This window comes from Peromyscus leucopus, chromosome 7 (assembly GCF_004664715.2).
Source record: "Peromyscus leucopus breed LL Stock chromosome 7, UCI_PerLeu_2.1, whole genome shotgun sequence".
NCBI lineage: Eukaryota > Metazoa > Chordata > Mammalia > Rodentia > Cricetidae > Peromyscus > Peromyscus leucopus.
Window position 1 is genome coordinate 34,860,299 of NC_051069.1, and position 19,299 is coordinate 34,879,597.

Genomic DNA, 19,299 nt, shown 5'->3' on the forward strand with positions numbered 1-19,299 from the left:
CTCATCTTAATTTTTACCTGGCATAGACACAAAGACCAATGATAGACCAGCATCTGAAGTGTTCCCAGCTGACCAGTGCAATGGTAATAAACAGTGTGTTTGCTATAAGCTTGCTGCTGCTGCTGTGGCTACTTGGTATTATTATTATTATTATTATTATTATTATTATTATTATTATTATTATTATTTCTTCCTTTTTATTCCCTCCATCTTCAGATGCCATTTCGAGAAACAATAATTTTTTTCCCTGGGAGCTTAGAATTAGTGTTGTCTCCCCCAGATGGCTATATTCCTTTTTCTCACAGTCACAGTCCTTAAAATTGTCTTTTGGATGAATAATATATGTCACCGTATGATATGTTGGCCCTTAACTATGTGCAATTATTGTTCATCTATTAAAATTATATTTCTTTACATAAAATGAAATCTTTCAAAAACTTGAGAGTTTTGGCTTCATTTTTTAGTCTATTTGTTTTCTGTTTAGTTGTTCCTTTGTTTGTTTGTTTGTTTGATTGGTTGGTTGGTTGGTTGGTTGGTTAATTAGTTTTAAAAGACACGGTTTCCTTATATGGCACATACTGGCCTGAAACTCACCATGTGGCTCAGGAAAGCCTTGAACTGGTCAAGCTTTCTGCCTTAGACTCCCATGTGTGGAGTTACAGTATGTAACACAGTATGAGCACTACAACTGGTAGACTTGTTTGGTTTGTTCTACTGTTTTCTTTATCTCACTATAGGCTCTTAAGAATATAAAGTAGCTGGGCCTGGTGATATATGCCTAGAATCCTAACAACTCTGGATGCTGAGTCAAGACCTACCAGGACTTCAGGAAAGGCTCAAGATCACTATGGGTCACCCACTTGAGACCTTGTTTCAAATACAAAAGTAAGAAGAAGAATGGCTGTACCTAGCGCTACAATAAAGCACTTTCTAGTGTGTGTAAATCCTATGTTTAATATCTGGACACAAAGATTGAAAATTGTATTTTTACCACTGTGTCATTTGCTTACATACAATAATTTTTAAACAGTGCAATAAGTCAGGTGGATTAAACAAGAGTAGATCATTTTCTTGCAGCTCTGAGGCCTGAAAGTCCTCCATCAAGTGTGGGTTATGTGTTTTCTGAGGCTTCTCTGTTTGGTTTACAGATGACTGTTTTTGCTGTGTAGTCACAAGGCCCTTCCTATGTGTACATCCACTCTTGATGTTTATGTGTCCCATTTCTTCTCTCACAATTACATTAATGATTGGCTTAGGGCCCATCTTAACATTTCAAACTAACTTAAATGAGTTTTAAACTAATAACATCATTAAGAACCTAGTACTGTTACAATCCACTCTTCTGGGGAATGGGACACCAACAAAAGTTCATGCAGGAACACACCTGCATAATAGCCACTATTCTACAAAGAATATGAAGACAGTATAGAACTGCACTGAAACATCAATATCAAGATTAGTAAGATCTGATGTTGTGATTCATATAACTAAGCAAGAAAAGAAGGCTGTCAACCCACACTGGTCAGAAATCTACTGGTCAGAATTTCTATTTTATTCTTTTTTTTTTTCAACAAGTTTTTTAAAAAATAAATGGATAAAGCCAGCTTTCTTTAAATTTGATTCTATTATATTCTTATTTAAAGATCCTATTATATGTACATATACACTCTTATTTTTCAGATGACTCAACAGTTTATCCTGTCTTCAAGTATAAGGATATATATATATATATATATACATATACCATTTTGGGCATGAGTCTAAGATATAATGACTTAGTTCCTATGACTTGTGGTTATCTTGACTTTTACAGCATAATTGCTTTGCAATGAGTGAATAAGTAAATTAGTATATAAGAATGGTATAATTTCACCAATAAAATCCTTTCAAAATGAAGGTATATTCATGTGTATTTAATGCTTTCTGACATGAGAAGACACCATATCCATTCCAAGTAGTAAATATATATATTTCCTGAATTACTTTTAAATATGCTCATATGCTGATATATTTATTATGTATGTGAAAGAAGTATATTTCCACTTTTATTATAGTTTGAGTTGACCATAGAATTTTAAAACTAACTATAGTTTTTCATAGATGTATATGAATTTTAAATAGCCCTGAGTTAACTCCATGTGTGTGTTAGCACAAATTCAACCAACTTAGTTGTAATAATAGAAAAACCAATAGCTATGATCATTTGCTGGCATAGATATTAGCAAAGATACATGTTGGACTGGGTCGCAGTGGCGCACACCTTTAATCCCAGCACTTGGGAGGCAGAACAGGCAGATCTCTATGAGTTCAAGGCCAGCCTGGTCTACAGAGCAAGATCCAGGACAGGAACCGAAACTACACAAAGAAACCCTGTCTCAAAAAACAAACAAACAAAAAAGATAGATGTTGGAATGACCAGCAAGCTACTATCAACATTGAGAGGTTGTTAAGACAAGAATAGTAGACACACCTACAATCTCATTGCTCAAGAGATTAATTTCATGGCCACCCTGGGCTACAAAATACAATCCTGTCTCAATGAAAAACAAAACTAAAATAAGCAGTGGGAGGCTACTGAGTATCAAATAATACTGACTTCAGGCAGTTAAGTGAAAAAAACTGCATATTTATATCCCTTGAATATGATACTTAAACACAATATGTAGTACTTTTAAAATGCATATCATTTATTTAATGTACATCACAGCAGTTCTAATATTAGTTGTGCAGATTTCAGACTGAAAGGACAAAGACTAAAAACTTAATAGAATTCAGAATCAGAAGCATACCAGGCCCACTCATCTTTCCATTTAACACAGTTTACTGAGGGGGAGGGGAGAGACATGATCAAGGGACATCTGTTAACTCCTGTTGCTGCCTCAGATGACATCTAGCAACTGCTGACCAGTTTTTCATTAGCAAAGAAACATCATCCCTCTTAGAGGACATGAAAATGTTTGTTATTAAAATTTGTTGTTTCATCATTTTTACTACAGATTGTTAATAAGTGAACATCAATGGAGCTTCAGAGTCTGGAGGAAGGAAGAAATGGAAGTCCATTGTATGTTAGCTATCACCTGAATTTTTATTATGGTTCTTGACATTTATTCTTTTCTCTTACAAAGCCCAATTCGACCTAATTTACTAATTATTTTTTTCACATTTGTATGCATGCTTTTCTGCTTTGCCTTCTCCCAAATCATTCATCTCTTTCCCAAATCATTACAGACCATCATAAAGATTGTTCCCACATCTGAAATGCTGTTCAGACCCTCCTTCTGCTTGAATGTTGAGCAGGCAATCTTGCCTTCAGTCAGGTCACCTGCCACCTACAAAAGAGCCCTTCCTAGTAGCCAACCCCAGAAAAGAAAACAGGTGTTATTAGTAAAATTATATTTGTTTCAGACATTGTGTATTATTTTTCTGACACAAACTCACAGAAACAAAAATTATTTCTCATCATCTTAATAGTCTTTACCATTCTGAGTGAGATCACAGCCATCACAGGCACCTTTACCTTTCTGCACAGCTGTATTTTTTATTTTATTTTTATGCCTCACAAGGAAGCTGTACAATGCAAACCCACAGGAGGAAAGGAGTCTGAAGAGTAGACAAGAGTCAAAGACATACCTGCTCCCAGTTAGGATTCCCACAAAAACATTGACCTAAGAGCCACAACATTTACACAGAGGACCTGGTGCAGATCCTGGCAAGACACATGCTTGTCCCATTCAGGCTCTCTGAGCCCATATGTGCCCTGTTTAGTTGATTCAATTGCCCGTGTCTTCTTGGGGTCTTCTGTCCCCTCTGATGCCTATAATCCTCCTGCCCCTCTTCTTCACTGAACTACTAGGAGAGGGACCAGATGAAGAGCTCTAACATAGCCTCTCTCTCCACATGTCTGGCTGTATTTTTAATGTTTGAACAAAGCCTACATACCTTGATGTCTTCAATAGGATACATGCTCAGGTTATATTTATTACTTCAATAAACTATATCATTGTACGTAGAACTCTGAAATAGACTGAAAGTGGAAATTATCATACTAATAAAGCTGACTGCGAATAAATTAAGATTATATGATTTATTTGAGTAAAAGAGAAAATTCCTCTACCAATACCTAGTAAATCTGCTCAGTTAGATTCTTACCAATAAAGACATAAAAGGTCCATATATTCACATACCTGCCCTCAAGTCCATGAGGGAAAAACCTGATATAGGTTCCTTTTAGCCTGAATGATCTAAAGCGTTTCATTTTCAGTCTTCAGGCACTGGAATTAAAACAAACTCATCCATCAACTGCTGTTTCCCAAACTGACTTAAGACTGAAGAGAAAAGATCAGAGTGAAAAGGGCATTTCCCCACATCATTTGAACCTTCACAGAGACAAAGGAAGATTTGAAATGAACTCTCCTACAAAGATCCCCAGAGGGGTACTAACTGAATGAATGAGACACTGTCTCTAAAACTACTAAAATTTTTATCTCAGTGGTACAGCTACATAAGACTTCTAGATGTGCCCTAGTCAAAGATCTCACAGCTGTGCTTAAAATACAGATCAATGGAAGAACACTTGACTAGCATGTAAGAGGGCATAAAATATTATTCTCCAGACACACAAATTCCTAATATATTCAAAAATGTACATTTAAAAGATCTCATGACCTTATCTTTTCTAAGTATATATCATCCAGTGCTTTGTATTGAAATCCTTGAGATTTCTAAGCCTAGAGTGTACTGTACTAGTAGATGGCTGCACAAATGTGTTTTACAGTTTTCAATATAGGCAAAAGATACAAATGATTTTTAAAAATTGTAGAATAAACTATGCACTCTACCCTAAAACGATGATGAGTTAATCATCCTACATTGCATTTACTTCTGAAATTTCCTTGATATTTAACTTAATTTTAAATAATGTGAAATAATTTTTAATGCTCACCTTTGAATTGTTTATGTTATTTTAATCATTGTAGGCACAGAAGTTTTTCAAAACTGTGGGTCAAATCCTGGGCCCCAGCATGTAAGTAAGTGCTCTGCTAATGAACTGGTCCTCTGTTCCTCTCTCTAGTTGTAAAACTCACAGGTCCTAAGATATACATCCATAATAAATGCAGATTCTACTTAGGCAAACATCCTTTTTTTCAAAGTTTTTCTCAGTGCAATGTGGACATCCTTATTCCTTATACTGTAGATGAAAGGATTCAGCATTGGACCCACAACAGTATAAAAAATAGTAGATACTTTATCTTCATCCACAGATGAACTAGAAGGCTTAAGATACATGAATGCTGCAGCACCAAAGAAAAAAGAAACAGCTATTACATGGGAGCCACAGGTACTGAAGGCTTTTGACCTACCCTCTGCAGAATGGATGCTGAGGATGTTGGAAAGGATCAAGATGTAAGAAATAAAAATAGTCAGGCTGGCTGCTATTACATTGACACCTACAACAATGAAAACCACAAGCTCATTGATGACGGTGCTTGTGCACGAGAGCTTCAGGAGTGGAAGTATTTCACACATGTAGTGATTGATGATGTTGCCATCACAGAAGACAAGTCTCAGCATGCTACCAGTATGGGCCATGGCTTCCACAAACCCCATCACATACACACCCACCATCATCAAGTGGCAGACCTGATGGGACATGGTGACCTGGTAAAGCAGGGGTTTACAGATGGCAGCATATCTGTCATAGGCCATGGCTGTTAAAATGTAGCATTCATCAATCACAAAGAAGCAGAAGAAAAAGAGCTGAGTCATACACTCAGCATGGGAGATGATGTTCTGCTTCACAAAACTCACCAGCATTTTGGGAGTTATGACAGAGGAGTAGCAGAGATCTGTGAAGGCAAGGTTGAAGAGAAAGTAATACATAGGGGTGTGCAAGTGAGGGTTCAAAATGATCAGAACAATCAAACCCAGGTTTCCAGCCATGGAGACCACATAGATTCCCAAGAAGAGGAAGAAGAGAGGCAGCTGGAGCTCTGGCTGCTGTGTCAAGCCCAGGAGGATGAACTCCTTCACTGAAGAGTCATTTTCTGAGGCCATTCTTCTCAGGATCATATCTGAGAGAACAGTAACATTAAATAGTAACATTAAAATGAAATCCCAGCCTTCTCCAACCTACCCCATTAAAATGAGACTAAGAACCAGAACCAAATGATAAAATAAAGTGCACACTTCTCTGTGCCTCTGTTTTTCACAATTTCGAAGTTCATTTATAGAAATAACCACAAATAAATGGAAGGTCATTTCTTTGAGAATAATATTCAGGTCGCCAATGACCATTCTTGGATCTGTAGCATCTCTGGTCTTCTGTCTTGACAATCTACCTCCCTATTCATGCTCAGTGGTCATCTCAAAAGAGAAGAGACAAGGCACATAAAAGATTCCTGGATTCCTCATAGGTGGTTTGGAAGGAAAAAAATGATACATCCAATTCATTGCTTACCTTTGTGCATGGGGAACTCACAAGTCACCTTAGTAACTTTTCTAATCTGTTTTCACAAAGGGGCAAATACACATGTGGCAGGTGAACTGTAAGGTGGATAGCCTAGAAACAATGTTGTTTTCTGTTGTCACTAGGTTTGCCTTTTTCTTGGTGAGAGTAATTCTTTTTGGACTGGGTAATCCAGAGCCCCTATTATTCTTGATTCTGGAAAAATGAGCTGTAGTCGTTCATGATTTCCCGTGGTGACTTTCCCCAGACTATCTTCTCTATCCCAGAGGTTGTTAAATAATGTCTACTGATGTCACAAGAGTCACCTGGTAATGACCCAAGAGGGTTTTATGAGTTTGTAATCTAGAGACCTATTAAAAATTGAAAAGTTTATGTTTACCAGACATTTGCCCCCAGAGATCAGGCTTTCTTGTCAAGGTGCTTACAAACTAGTTCAAGAATAATGCCATTTGCTTATTGGAGGTATACACTATTGTTTTGTTTTGTTGTTATTGTATAAAAATTTTATACACATACACAATGTGTTTTGATGTAGTTCATTCTTGATTTTTTTCTCCTCCAATTTTCTTCATCCTCTGACCACTATTCCTTCCTAGCTTCATCTCTTCTTTTCAATTTCTTTAACCCACTGCCTCCACTTGTCACGACCTGTATTATATGAGTATAGAGTCACCTACCTGAGAGTAGGTAGCCTCTTAGGGACTGCATCCTTGAAACTAAACATGTTTCCCACACTAGTCATCAATGGCCAATAGTTCTTCAGCTAGAGGTAGATTTCATTACCATATCCCCCTTCCATTCTTCGATTTTTTTCAGGATTGATTTTACATGGATTTTATGCATACTGTTGTAACCACTGTGAGGTGCTTGGGTATATCCTGAAAACATTGTTTTGATGTAGTCATCTATCATTTGTGACTCTTACAATCTCTCCTCCCCCTACTTCCCTTATGATCCCTGAGACATGATAAAAGAGGTATGATGTGGAGGTCCCATTTTGGATTGAGCATTCACAGTCTCTTATTCTCTACCTGTTGAGCAGCTGTAGATATGTGTTAATCACCATCTACTGCTGAAAGAAACATCTCTGATGAAGGTTGAGATATGCTCTAATCTATGGATATAACAAAGAATCATTAGGAGTCAGTTTACAAGTATATCTATAGCAGAATAACAGTCATAAGTACTCACACCTATGACTTCTCTAACCTCAGTAGTTAGGTGCAAGAACCATGCTAGAAATGAGTTTGTCTGTGGAGCAAGCCTGGACTGGACCTGCCTGGACTGAGTCTATCAGGTCGATCCCAGTCCTCGGGGGAGACCTTGATCTGGAGGAGGTGGGAATGGGGCTGGGGGGAAGGGGAGGGGGGCAGGAAGGGAGAGAACAAGGGAATCTGTGGCTATTATGTAGAACTGAATAGTATTGTAAAATAAAAAATTTAAAAAAGTGAAAAAAAAAAGTAAAAACAAAAATAAAACAAAAAGTCTACTTTCAAAAAAAAACGGTTGGTGGTTGGTGGTTGATTACTCCTACAACATTCATGACAATATTGCACTCGTGGGTGTGTCCTGCCAGGTTAACCCTCACTGTAGCTCTCATGACTCACACCATAGTGAATTTGATTATTACATTTTTCTTCGATAACATGTATAGACTTTTAGCACTATAAAAGCTAGACAATACAAGATTCCCTTCCCAATTTCTTACATAAGACATGACGAACTTTAAACCTGCTATTTCTTTTTTTAAATTTTTAAATTTTATTTATTAAATTTAATTTTACATATCAGCCACGGATTCCCTTGTTCTGCCTGCTCCCACTCCCCCAACCCCACACCCGCCTTTCCCCAGCCTACCCCCCTTTCCCATCTCCTCCAGGGCAAAAACCTGGTAGATTCAGTCCAGGCAAGTCCAGTCCCCTCCTCTCAGGCTGAGCCAAGTGTCCCTGTATAAGCCCCAGGTTCCTGCTATTTCTTTAACCTCACAAAATAGTTGAGAGACAGCTACCAAGAAAATATTAGTTTCTCATGAGGCTTTGAATCATGCTGAGGGAAATTAGTGCTTAGGATGACTTTATTTAATGCCAGTAAAATATCACACTGCTTTTCAGGTGGGTGTGTTTTAGTTAATGGTTTGGAATTTGGAATTGAATGTAGGTGGACATGATCTACGTCCGTTTTTTAAATATGAAATTACCAAAGAGTAAAAGAAGCAAATACAAAAAGTGGACATATGCAGACATAGAAATGTTTTTTAATTGGCATATGATTATTATATACACGGGGTTTCATAAGTACCTTTCCATACACATATGAATCCATTCATATCCCCCCAGCTTTCCCCTCTCTCATCCACTCAAATATATCATGGACACTGACCATATTTACTTTATATTTCCCTCTTTTGTGTGTGTGTTTTATTTATTAAGAAAGTTTCTATTCATTTTACATACCAACCACAGATCCAACTCTCATCCCTCCTCCCACACTGCCGAGCCATTCCCCATAATCCATCCTCCTTTCCCTCCTCTGAAAACATAAGACCTCTCATGGGGAGTCAGCAAAGCCTGGTACATTATGTTGAGACAGGTCCAAGCTCCTCCTATGGTGAGACACCTTGCACAGAAATATTTTTCTTAATTCTGCTAGACAATAGACTACTAATAGTCACAAGCTTTGTGTCTATTAGTCTTGCAGTGACAATAGTAATATCTGTAATATCTGAGCATCTATGAGGCACAGTTGCATAACAACTCGAAAATAGGTAGTTTATTCCTAGTTATAGGTTTTATTTGATAGCTTGTGGTGTCTAGCAGAAAACGCTGTCTCCAAGTGATAATGTATTTCAATTTAAACTCATTTTAGACATGAAGATATTTCAAGAACTTGGACAATAGTAGTTTACACATGACTTCCTCAAAGGTCTTTAGTGTTACTTATTCCTCCTCAAACTCCCTTATCTACTCTGCCCTTCCATCTCCTGCCTGACCCAGTCCTTCCTGCTCTGGTATTCCCTATTCTTCCTGCACATCAGCTGTGCTCCATTACTGCCTACATTTTATTCCTGCCCATTTGGAAAGTCTCTAAAGAGAAAAGCATGAAAACCTGTCCTGTATACTATAGTTTCTCCATACTTTCCATCACTAGATGAAATCTTATAGTCTTATTTATAATGTGTGCTTTCTTGCATATCACACACTCATGCTGCTTAATCTAAGTCCATAATATCAAAGGGATATTGGCTGTTCTCTTCAGATCTACTTCTAAAGCACTTAAAATAATTAAAGTTGACATATTCCCGGGGTGCTCCTTAAAAATATATAGAAATAATGAATTAATTAGTACCCTTTCCCAGTTCTCTAAGAATACCTATACTACACAGAATATTTGTTCCACTGTTAGAAACTTATATAGTGCCAATGTTTTTATTTCTAGACAAAAATGTGAACAGGGTGACATCTATAAGACATGTAGAGCCACTGGTAACTCCATCAAAGGGAACACCATATCAGAGTCATTAAGTTCAGAGGGAGAAAAAGATAAATTCCATCCCTGAATGTCACTCTGATTTGCAGAAAATTTCCAATGTCTTTTCCCACACCTGTAGCACACACTCAGATGAGAGGAAAGACTGTGATAGCACATTATAATAAGGTCTGAAATGAAAATATCAAAATTCTCTTCCTTTGGGAATGCCATTGGGAGCCATTAAATTTTGTGGCACAAAATTAAAATAACTTCAGTGCTGAGAAAGATTAATATGGCCAGAGAGTAAGGAGGAAGTGACTAGCAGTAGAGAGAAGGAACTAAGGTGGGTTGCAGAGGCAATTATAACAGGCAGTGAGTAGAAACACAAGAACAGGTGGGAGACAGAGAGCAAGGAAGAAAATATAGGGAAGCAGCAATGTGGGAGAAAGAAAGAAAAGAAAAAGGAAGGTCCCTGGATTGAGAATAATCTGTTAGAAGTTCTGATAAACACAAATATATAAAGGAGATATTGCAAGGGAGGATTCTGCAAAGGGATACAAGCAAAAGCAGAAACGAACACTTCCAAGACACTGGCCAAAGGGATGACTAAATTGTACTATTGCCAAAAGCAGAAGTTAAAAAGCATGAAATTCTGGTCAGATTTTTACATGTAATCTTGAACAACTGGACATGAAAACACAAATTTGAAGTAAGGGAATGAACCAAGACTAAATAAATTCAGAAACAAACATCAGAACTGGAAAAGTGTTACAGGTCATTTCTCTAGATAACAAAGCAGAGGATTGGTGAAGTATGTGGGAAAAATTAAATAGAATAGCAGAAAGAAATAAAAAGGAAATACCCTAATTGCAGAATTTTCTCTTTGAGAGAAAAAGAAATATAGCAACTGCTAAAATTAATCTCAATTATTCCAGATTCCCCAAAATTACTAAGGGAACAAAATTCCTTAGGGCAATCTTGAGATGCTCCCCACATGACAGATATTCATTGGGGTCCCACAGTGATCAGGACTTGGTGATTCCTCAAAATACACTCTATATAAATTGTTAACACCCTTTTCTTTGGTTAGCTTTGTTTTGATTTTCTTCTTTATTCATTTCTTTCTTCCGTCCTTTAAGGACTTTGCAGCATTGTGAATGCTAGTCAGTACGAGTGAAGCTTCTAGCTGGGTACCAACTAGATATCTCCATGTTCAACAACATGAGTGGTGTCAGCAATAAGACCTCACTGTCAGGTTGTTGAGGGAGAGCAATAATAATAGACTTGACAATAGCCTGTGATACTTAGAGGAACAGTCTATGGGACCCATTAGCCAACAAGTTAACATGATGCAAGCCATTCATGGCACTGGAGGTTTTTGTTGGTTTGTTGTTGTTGTTGTTGTTGTTAGAGACAGGGTTTCTCTGTGTAGCTTTTTGCCTTTCCTGGAACTCACTTGGTAGCCCAGGCTGGCCTTGAACTCACAGAGATCTGCCTGGCTCTGCCTCCTGTGTGCTGGGATTAAAGGCGTGTGCCACCACCGCCCGGCCGGCACTGGAGGTGTTACATGGTGGCATAAAATGTCTAGTAAAGATAATGTCTCCCCTATTATATGGTGACTCCTTTTAAATTCCTTTCATGTATATTAGGAAACTTCTACAGTAGTAAATTTCCACAGGACTTTTCAAAGAGCCTTCTGTGTTAGTTTTCTCTTTGCTTGAAGTTATCCACTATCACCTTAGGCTTTTAAAATCTATCTGTCCCCTTATCTGTGAACATCCCTGAACCTGAGGGAAGGGCTATGATATGAATGTCCCATTTATGATTGAGCACCACAAAGTCTCTTGTTCTCTGCATGTTAATCACAAGAAAATCTCTATATCAATTGTCATCTTCTGCAAGAAGAAGCATCCCTAACATGGACTGATAGATACACTGATCTTTGTGTATAGCAATAACTCATTAAGAATCATTTTAATATATGTCCATTTAAGAGAATAATAGTGCTATGTTATCTCCAAGGGCCTAAAACCTATCTAGTGACAGGATCTTGGCCCCACTAATAGTGTCAGATATGTCAAGATGTGCATTGGAGTAAAGTGAGCCATTCAACAAATGGTGCCAATCAAATGGAATATCACTTGTGTAAAAAAATGAACCTGGATGCCTGTCTCTCACATGTTCTAAAATCAATTACAACTGCATCAAAGACTATGACATAAGACCTGAAAGTTTTAGAATAAATCATGGAGAAAATCGTTTAAGACATAGGCATAGACAAAGATTTTCTGAAAGGCTTCCAGCATATCAGAATACAATCATAAAATAGATTTGTATGGTATTAAAAAGTTTCTGCACATGAACGAAACTATATTAGAGTGAGAAGACAGCCAAAAGAATAGAAGAAGATGTTTAGTATCCATACATTAGGATAAAAATCTAGAATATATAAACATAATAATTTTTTTTAAAAACCAAACACCTGGAAGAAAACAAAACAATCAATGAAATTGCAAATAAAATGTACACACAACTGTCAATTAGCAACGAAAAATAGCAATAAACATTTTTAAATCTTCAAAATCACTAATCATCAAAGAAATATATATATATAAAGAATGAGCTTCTGTCTTGCCTCATTCAAAATGGGGGCTACCAAGAAAACAGATAACAGCAATGTGAGGAGGGTGGGAAAGTAAACTCATCCAGCTAACATAAAAATCAGTATAAAGATTTCTTAACGTGCTACAAATAGATCCACCAAATGACCCACCCTTACTACTTTTTTATCATCTACTCAAAACTCCAAGTCAGTATTTTACAGAGATACTATTTTAAAAGCTAAGTAATGAAAGCAGCCTACATGTCCAACAACAAAAGAATAGATAAAGTTGAAGTTTATATACAAAGTAGATTTTTTTTCAACCATAATGTAGACTGAAGTTCGGTCACTTGTAGGAAACAAAATATATCGCATGGTGATTTTACTAAGTAACTAGACACTGTTTTCACAGTGTTCTCTAACCAAGAATGAATGTAATAATAAAAAAATCACAGATACAACCCATATATCATGAAAAAGGTAACAACTTCAATTTTACTCCTAAGAAATATGCTTTGTTAGCAAATATATTTTATCTCAAAATAAAAGCAATGACAGTAGTGTCATATATTTAAGAAAGTTATGAATAAAAGTTCTTAGAACAGTGTCTAGCATATAAATACACAATAGACACTGTCATGACTGTTGGCAATAACAGTGTTACACTGAAATGTATTTTATTGATTCAGAAAGGCTCCAAATTTTTACTACATGCATTTTTTCCTGTATGATTTTTGAATAAATGCCAAAAATATAAGGAGAAAAATATAAATATTTAAAAAGAGACTGCTAACAAAGCAACCTGAAAAATTATTGAAATTTTGGCATTATGTAACCTCTTACCCATGTTAATAAATATGTAGAAAATAAACCTATCTGATGGGGAATGTCTTTCTGTATGCTGGGAATATGTGTTGCTCTGATTGGTTGATAAATAAAGTTTTGTCCTATGGCAAGGCAGCTTAGAGGCAGGCAGAAATTCAAAGAGAGAGACAAGAAGAAGGCAGAGAGAGATGCCTTTCAGCTGCCCAAAAAACTACATGGAACAGGACGCAGGTAAAGCCACAGAACATGTGGTGATACATACATTAATAGTTATGGGCTAATTTAAGATATAAGAGCTAGTTGGCAAAAGGCTTGAGCCATGGCCATGCAGTTTTAATTAATATAAGTCTCTGTGTGTTTAAGTGTGAATGCAGGGCCACAGGAGCTGGGCAGGACCACAAAAACTTCAGCTACACCTATCAAATAAGGAAATACATATACAAAATTACTACAAGAATCAAGAAAGAAATCAGTTTGAGATAAAGAATACAAGCCATGGATTTTCTTGGATAGAAAAGATACATAAGAAAAAGTAGTAGGTAGTGTTGTTTTACATAAATACGATAACAGAAAAAGGTCTTAATGCGATTTAGGGAATGGGCACCATGTTGGATACAAATGAATCAGTGAATGCCTCCAGACAAAGAATGGTCACATGCAAATCATATTGCACAGCAGAAGGACAAATGATACTGTAGAAAACTTGGTGGTATTGTAGAAACATGTGAAGAAACAAAATAAATTAGTAAATGTAGGGAGCCGCTATTCAAAGATGGCGCTGGCTTCCTGGTAGCCTAGCTGTAAACAACTCCATATTTGGCTATGATGCACGAGTATGGTAATTGGCCTTATGTCCTCAGCCTATCCCGTGGCTCCCCGTGCTAGCATTCTGGCAGGACCCAATCACAGTACGGCACGTTTGCCTGATTCCCTATATAAGCAGCTGCAATTTAGTTCTCGGGGCCCCTCACCTCCCGCTCTCCCTTAACCAAGAGGCGCTCCAATAAAGTGTGTTCTGAGAAGGATCCTCGCATGGTGGTCGTTCTTCCTCGCTGGCCGAGGAGCTCGCCGCAACTGGTGCCGAAACCCGGGACGGAAACTTCGGACACCAACTGGTGCCGAAACCCGGGACGGGAAGGAAACTTCGGACACCAGGTGAGGGGTCGAAGAGGATTCAGAACTCAGCACACGGAGCGGTGACATCGGTAAGTTCTCCAGGAATGGTGACGTCAGTAAGTTCGCCAGGAATGGCGACGATGTCGGTGAGTTCTCCAGGAACAGTGACGTTGGTAAGTTTGCCAGGAACGGCGACAACGTCGGTGAGTTCTCCAGGAACGGTGACGTCGGTGAGTTCTCTAGGAACGGCGGTGACGTCGGTAAGTCGCCAGGAACGGCGATGACGTCGGTAAGTTCTCCAGGTATGCTGATTGCTGGGATTAATCCGTTTGTGCTTGCTCTTGTGTTCACTCTTATGACAATTGTTGTTGTTCTTTGCTGTTTTGTACATGCATGTCTTAAGGAAGGACGCAATGTGGAAATCATTAGAAAGGGATGCAAGGCATTAATTAAGCACCAGGATAGTCTATCAGAATCAGATTTTAAAGGGGAGAACTTAAGTAGGCCTAAAAAGAAGAAAGAAAAGAATGAAGAAAAGGAAGAAAATTCAGAAAAGAAAGGGGATCCTTTGTATCTAGTACTAGAGAGATTTGCAAAATTTGATTTATCTGATAATGAATTAGATTCAGATGAGGAGGAAAACTTAGAGAAAGCCACCGTTGAATATGAGGAAGAGAAATACGGGTGGCGGTGGCGGCCTCCTCCTTATAATGTTTCTGCTGAGGTAAATGTGGAACCAACGGTGCCTTCGGGACCACATCCACCCCCGGCAACGCCTTCGTATCTGCAAACAGGTGGAGGTTGTCATTTTATCAGGAGAGACACCTGGGTGCGGCTAGCGTCCACGTTTCCAGTCTTTGAAGATCCGCAAACAAACAACAGATATCATGAACCTGTGCTTTATAATCAATTAAAAGACCTGGTAGAGGATGCAGGAAAGATATTTGGAGACCTAGAAACAGCTATGCCTCTGGTTCAACAACTAGTGTATGAGCAGAGCACTAAAGAATGTCGTAGAGCTATTACCCCGTGGAAAGGAAAGGGATTAGAAGCTTGGCTAAAAGCCTGCCAAGAAATTGGGGGACCACTAAGTAATGCTGGCCTAGCGGCAGCAGTCCTTATGGCCACACGAGCTGCACAAGGGAGAATTCTAATCATTCTCAGAGAGGTTATGGGGAATCCTTGTGCTGGCTGGGGGCCAGGTGCTAGGCATCACCTTTGCAGTGGAGGTTCAAACTGCTGCAGCTGGTCCCTGTCTCCAGAGATGCAGGCTTGGCCATTTCAGCCTCTTCAGGTGGAAGGAGTTGATGGCTCCAAACCATCCTTCATACCTCTACTTCCCTAAATGCACAGTTGAAAGGTGGCCTTATGGTGCTTAACCAGCACATTGACTTGGTACAAGAACAAGTTGACATCCTTTGGCAGCTGGCCCAATTGGGCTGTGAGTGGAGAATGCCTGGTTTGTGTGTCACTAGCATGCAGTTTCAGAATGGTTCCCGAGCAGCGAATTTGTCTAAACAATTGTCCAGTTATCTTATAGGAAATTGGTCTGGAGAATTTGAAGAGACGCTGGAAAAACTGCGAGTGGCAGTGGTTACCATCAACTCCACACGAATGGATATCAACCTGGCGGAGGGACTGTCCTCCTGGATTGCTTCTACCTTTTCCCTGTTTAGAATGGGTGGGGGTAGGGTATATAATTTTGGCATGCTGCCTTGGAGGATGCGTGTTTTGTCTGTGGTTGGTCTGCCGTTTGCGAGCACGTATAAAAAGGACAAGGGCATTATCACTCAAGCATTGGCCGCTTTGGAGTGTGGCTCCTCCCCCCAGATAATATCCACACAGCCTTTGCACCCCCAGGACTGGTTAGTCCATTGCACTTGGGAAGGTATGTGAACCATTGTTACATGCATAGCCTTTGCACCCCTGGGACTGGTTAGTCCATTGCACATGGGAAGGTATGCGGACAATTGTTACATGCATAGCCTTTGCACCCCAGGGACTGGTTGGTCCATTGCACTCGGGAAGGTATGCAGGCAATTATACACAGTTAACTCATCCTCGATCGGTCAACACATCATGAGGTGGGGACCTGATCGGATGAAATACTTGTGTTGCAGAAATCAGACCTATACTCTCTCCTGCTGCTTAATTAATAAAGAGGGGGGAGATGTAGGGAGCCGCTATGGTGCTGGCTTCCTGGTAGCCTAGCTGTAAACAACTCCATATTTGGCTATGATGCACGAGTATGGTAATTGGCCTTATGTCCTCAGCCTATCCCGTGGCTCCCCGTGCTAGCATTCTGGCGGGACCCAATCACAGTACGGCACGTTTGCCTGATTCCCTTTATAAGCAGCTGCAGTTTAGTCCTCGGGGCCCCTCACCTCCTGCTCTCCCTTAATCAAGAGGCACTCCAATAAAGTGTGATCTGAGAAGAATCCTCGCATGGTGGTCGTTCTTCCTCGCTGGCCGAGGAGCGCGCCGCAAGTAAATACTAGGTAATCAAAAAGATAAGAAATGAGAGGGAAACAGCAGATAGGTAGAAACAGATGTAAGAGAAGCACCCCTGGGTAGATCAGTTTGTGATTCTCTTCATGGTTCTCTTCATATCAAGCTTCACATCCTTGTTTCTGAGGCTGTAAATGAGCAGTTTCAGCATGGGCACCAAAGAGGTATAAAAGACTGAGAAAATTTTGCCCTGGTCCACAGTTTCAGCAAATGATATTCATCTTGAGTCTCTACCTTATACAAAGATGAAGCTGGATTCACATTCAGCTAAGTCTCCAGGTCAAAAATATTTTATTATCCCCACATAAGCAAATCAAGAATTTTTGTAGAGGAAACAGAAGAAATAATAAAGTGGAAATCTTACCAGAATAGAAAAAGAAAGATAAATGGAAGGAAAGAGAATATTGAAAAGAAGGTGATAAGAAAATGAAGTAGAGAGAAACACCTGAAGTGGAGACATGGACTATGGGAGCAAAAGTGACTAACTCACTGTGAGTCTCATCAGAGTTCTCCTTATAGCAAGCTTGACATCTTTATTCCTGAGACTGTAAATAAAAGGGTTCAGCAAGGGCAGCAAAAATGTACAAAATACACTAAAAACTTTCCGCTGGTCCACAGATTCATTTGATGATGTTTTGATATGTGTAAGCACACCAAATCCATAGAATAGGGCAACAGTTATTATGTGAGAACTGCAGGTGCTCATGGCTTTGGACAAACCTTTACCTGATGACATCTGAATGATATTAAAAAGAATCAAAGCATAGGACATTAAGATAATGATGCTGGATCCAATGACTACTGTGCTGACAACAACTGAACTCACAAGCTCTTTGGCATAGGTGCTACTGCAGGAGAGCTGGAGAAGAGGGAAGATATCACACATGTAGTGGTTGATGATGTTAGAATCACAAAAGTTCAGCCTGATCACACACCCTGTAAGGACAAAGGCACCAACAAACCCTATCATGTAAGAACCAAACATCATCAGGGAACATCTCCTAGGAGACATGATGACCATGTACAACAGGGGTTGACAGATGGCTACATAGCGATCATAGGCCATGACTGTCAGGACATCGCATTCACAATTTGCAAAAAAGCAGAAGAAAAACAGCTGAGTCATGCATCCTGTAAAAGAAATTCTGTTCTTCTCTAAGACAAAACTCATTAGTGTTTTGGGAGTAAAGACAAATGAATAACATAAATCAATGAAGGACAGATTAAAGAGAAAAAAGTACATGGGAGTTTGTAAGTTTGAATTCAGGAAAATGAGACTCATTAAACTCAAATTTCCCACAACAGTGGCTGCAAAGTTCACTAGAAAGATGACAAACAGGGGCAGCTGGAGCTCAGGATTCTCTGTCAATCCAGTGAGAATGAATTCGTTCACTGAAGAGTCATTCTCTATAGCCATTTGTGTCACCAGTAGATCTGTAGGAACAGTAGGAAAGGGTCACATTAACAGGGACCTCTGTCACTGACTCCAAAAGGACAGCTAGAGTCAGTTGTTACTCATTCATGGTTGTCTTCATTCACTGAGCATAATATTCAAAGAACATTATTTCTCATTCCTCAGAAATCCCTATTTCTTCTTTTTCTATCCATGATGAGCATCTACTCTGAGAAAACACTGACACAATTCCTAAAGTCTTTAAACAACCATTTCTTCCATTCTCTTTAATCTTCATTAAGGATTAGGAATAAAAAGAGAAATAAACTATCACTCTCTTCTGAACCCATGATTCATATAGCTCTGAAATTTAGGGGATATTAAATAGATAAAGATGATTGGTGAAACACTAATTTCTACTCACCTTAATGTGTCAGTGCTCTTGGACTACACAGGGCCCATTCACGTCAAATGTCCTAAAGGATCTAAGTTTCTGATAATGAGGAGATACTAGTTATCAATACAAAACTGACTCTAACATCCTAAAATATCTATGCCAGGGAAATGACATGATTTACTTTAAGGATTTCTGTCAAGTTTTCTTTATTCACAAAGGAAAATAACAATCTCATATGTGCATCTAATACATCATTTCACTCAAGTGAGACCTATATAACCTAGCATTCTTGGAAAATATATTAAAAACTGTATGAGTCGGGATTCTCTAGAGTCATAGAACTAATGGAATGAATATATATGACGTTTAACATTTATATATTATATAAGGGAATTAACTGGAATGACTTACAGGCTGCAGTTCAACAATGGCTACTTATGAGTGGATAGTCCAAGAATCTAGTAGCTGCTCAATCAGACAAGGCTGGGTATCTCAGCTAGTCTGCTGGGATCCTAAAGAAGGAA

At 38.7% G+C, this 19,299-nt stretch overlaps 2 protein-coding genes across 2 annotated transcripts; both read right to left on the reverse strand.

The window, feature by feature from the left end:
* Positions 1 to 5,124: 5,124 nt before the first annotated feature.
* LOC114689020 (olfactory receptor 145-like) lies at positions 5,125 to 6,069 on the reverse strand. The gene has a single exon (XM_028863473.1). It carries the CDS (start codon positions 6,067 to 6,069, stop codon positions 5,125 to 5,127), a length of 945 nt encoding a protein of 314 aa, XP_028719306.1.
* An 11,397-nt stretch (positions 6,070 to 17,466) lies between these two features.
* Positions 17,467 to 18,402, reverse strand: LOC114689025 (olfactory receptor 143-like). Its single transcript, XM_028863477.1, has one exon. It carries the CDS (start codon positions 18,400 to 18,402, stop codon positions 17,467 to 17,469), a length of 936 nt encoding a protein of 311 aa, XP_028719310.1.
* Positions 18,403 to 19,299: the final 897 nt, after the last annotated feature.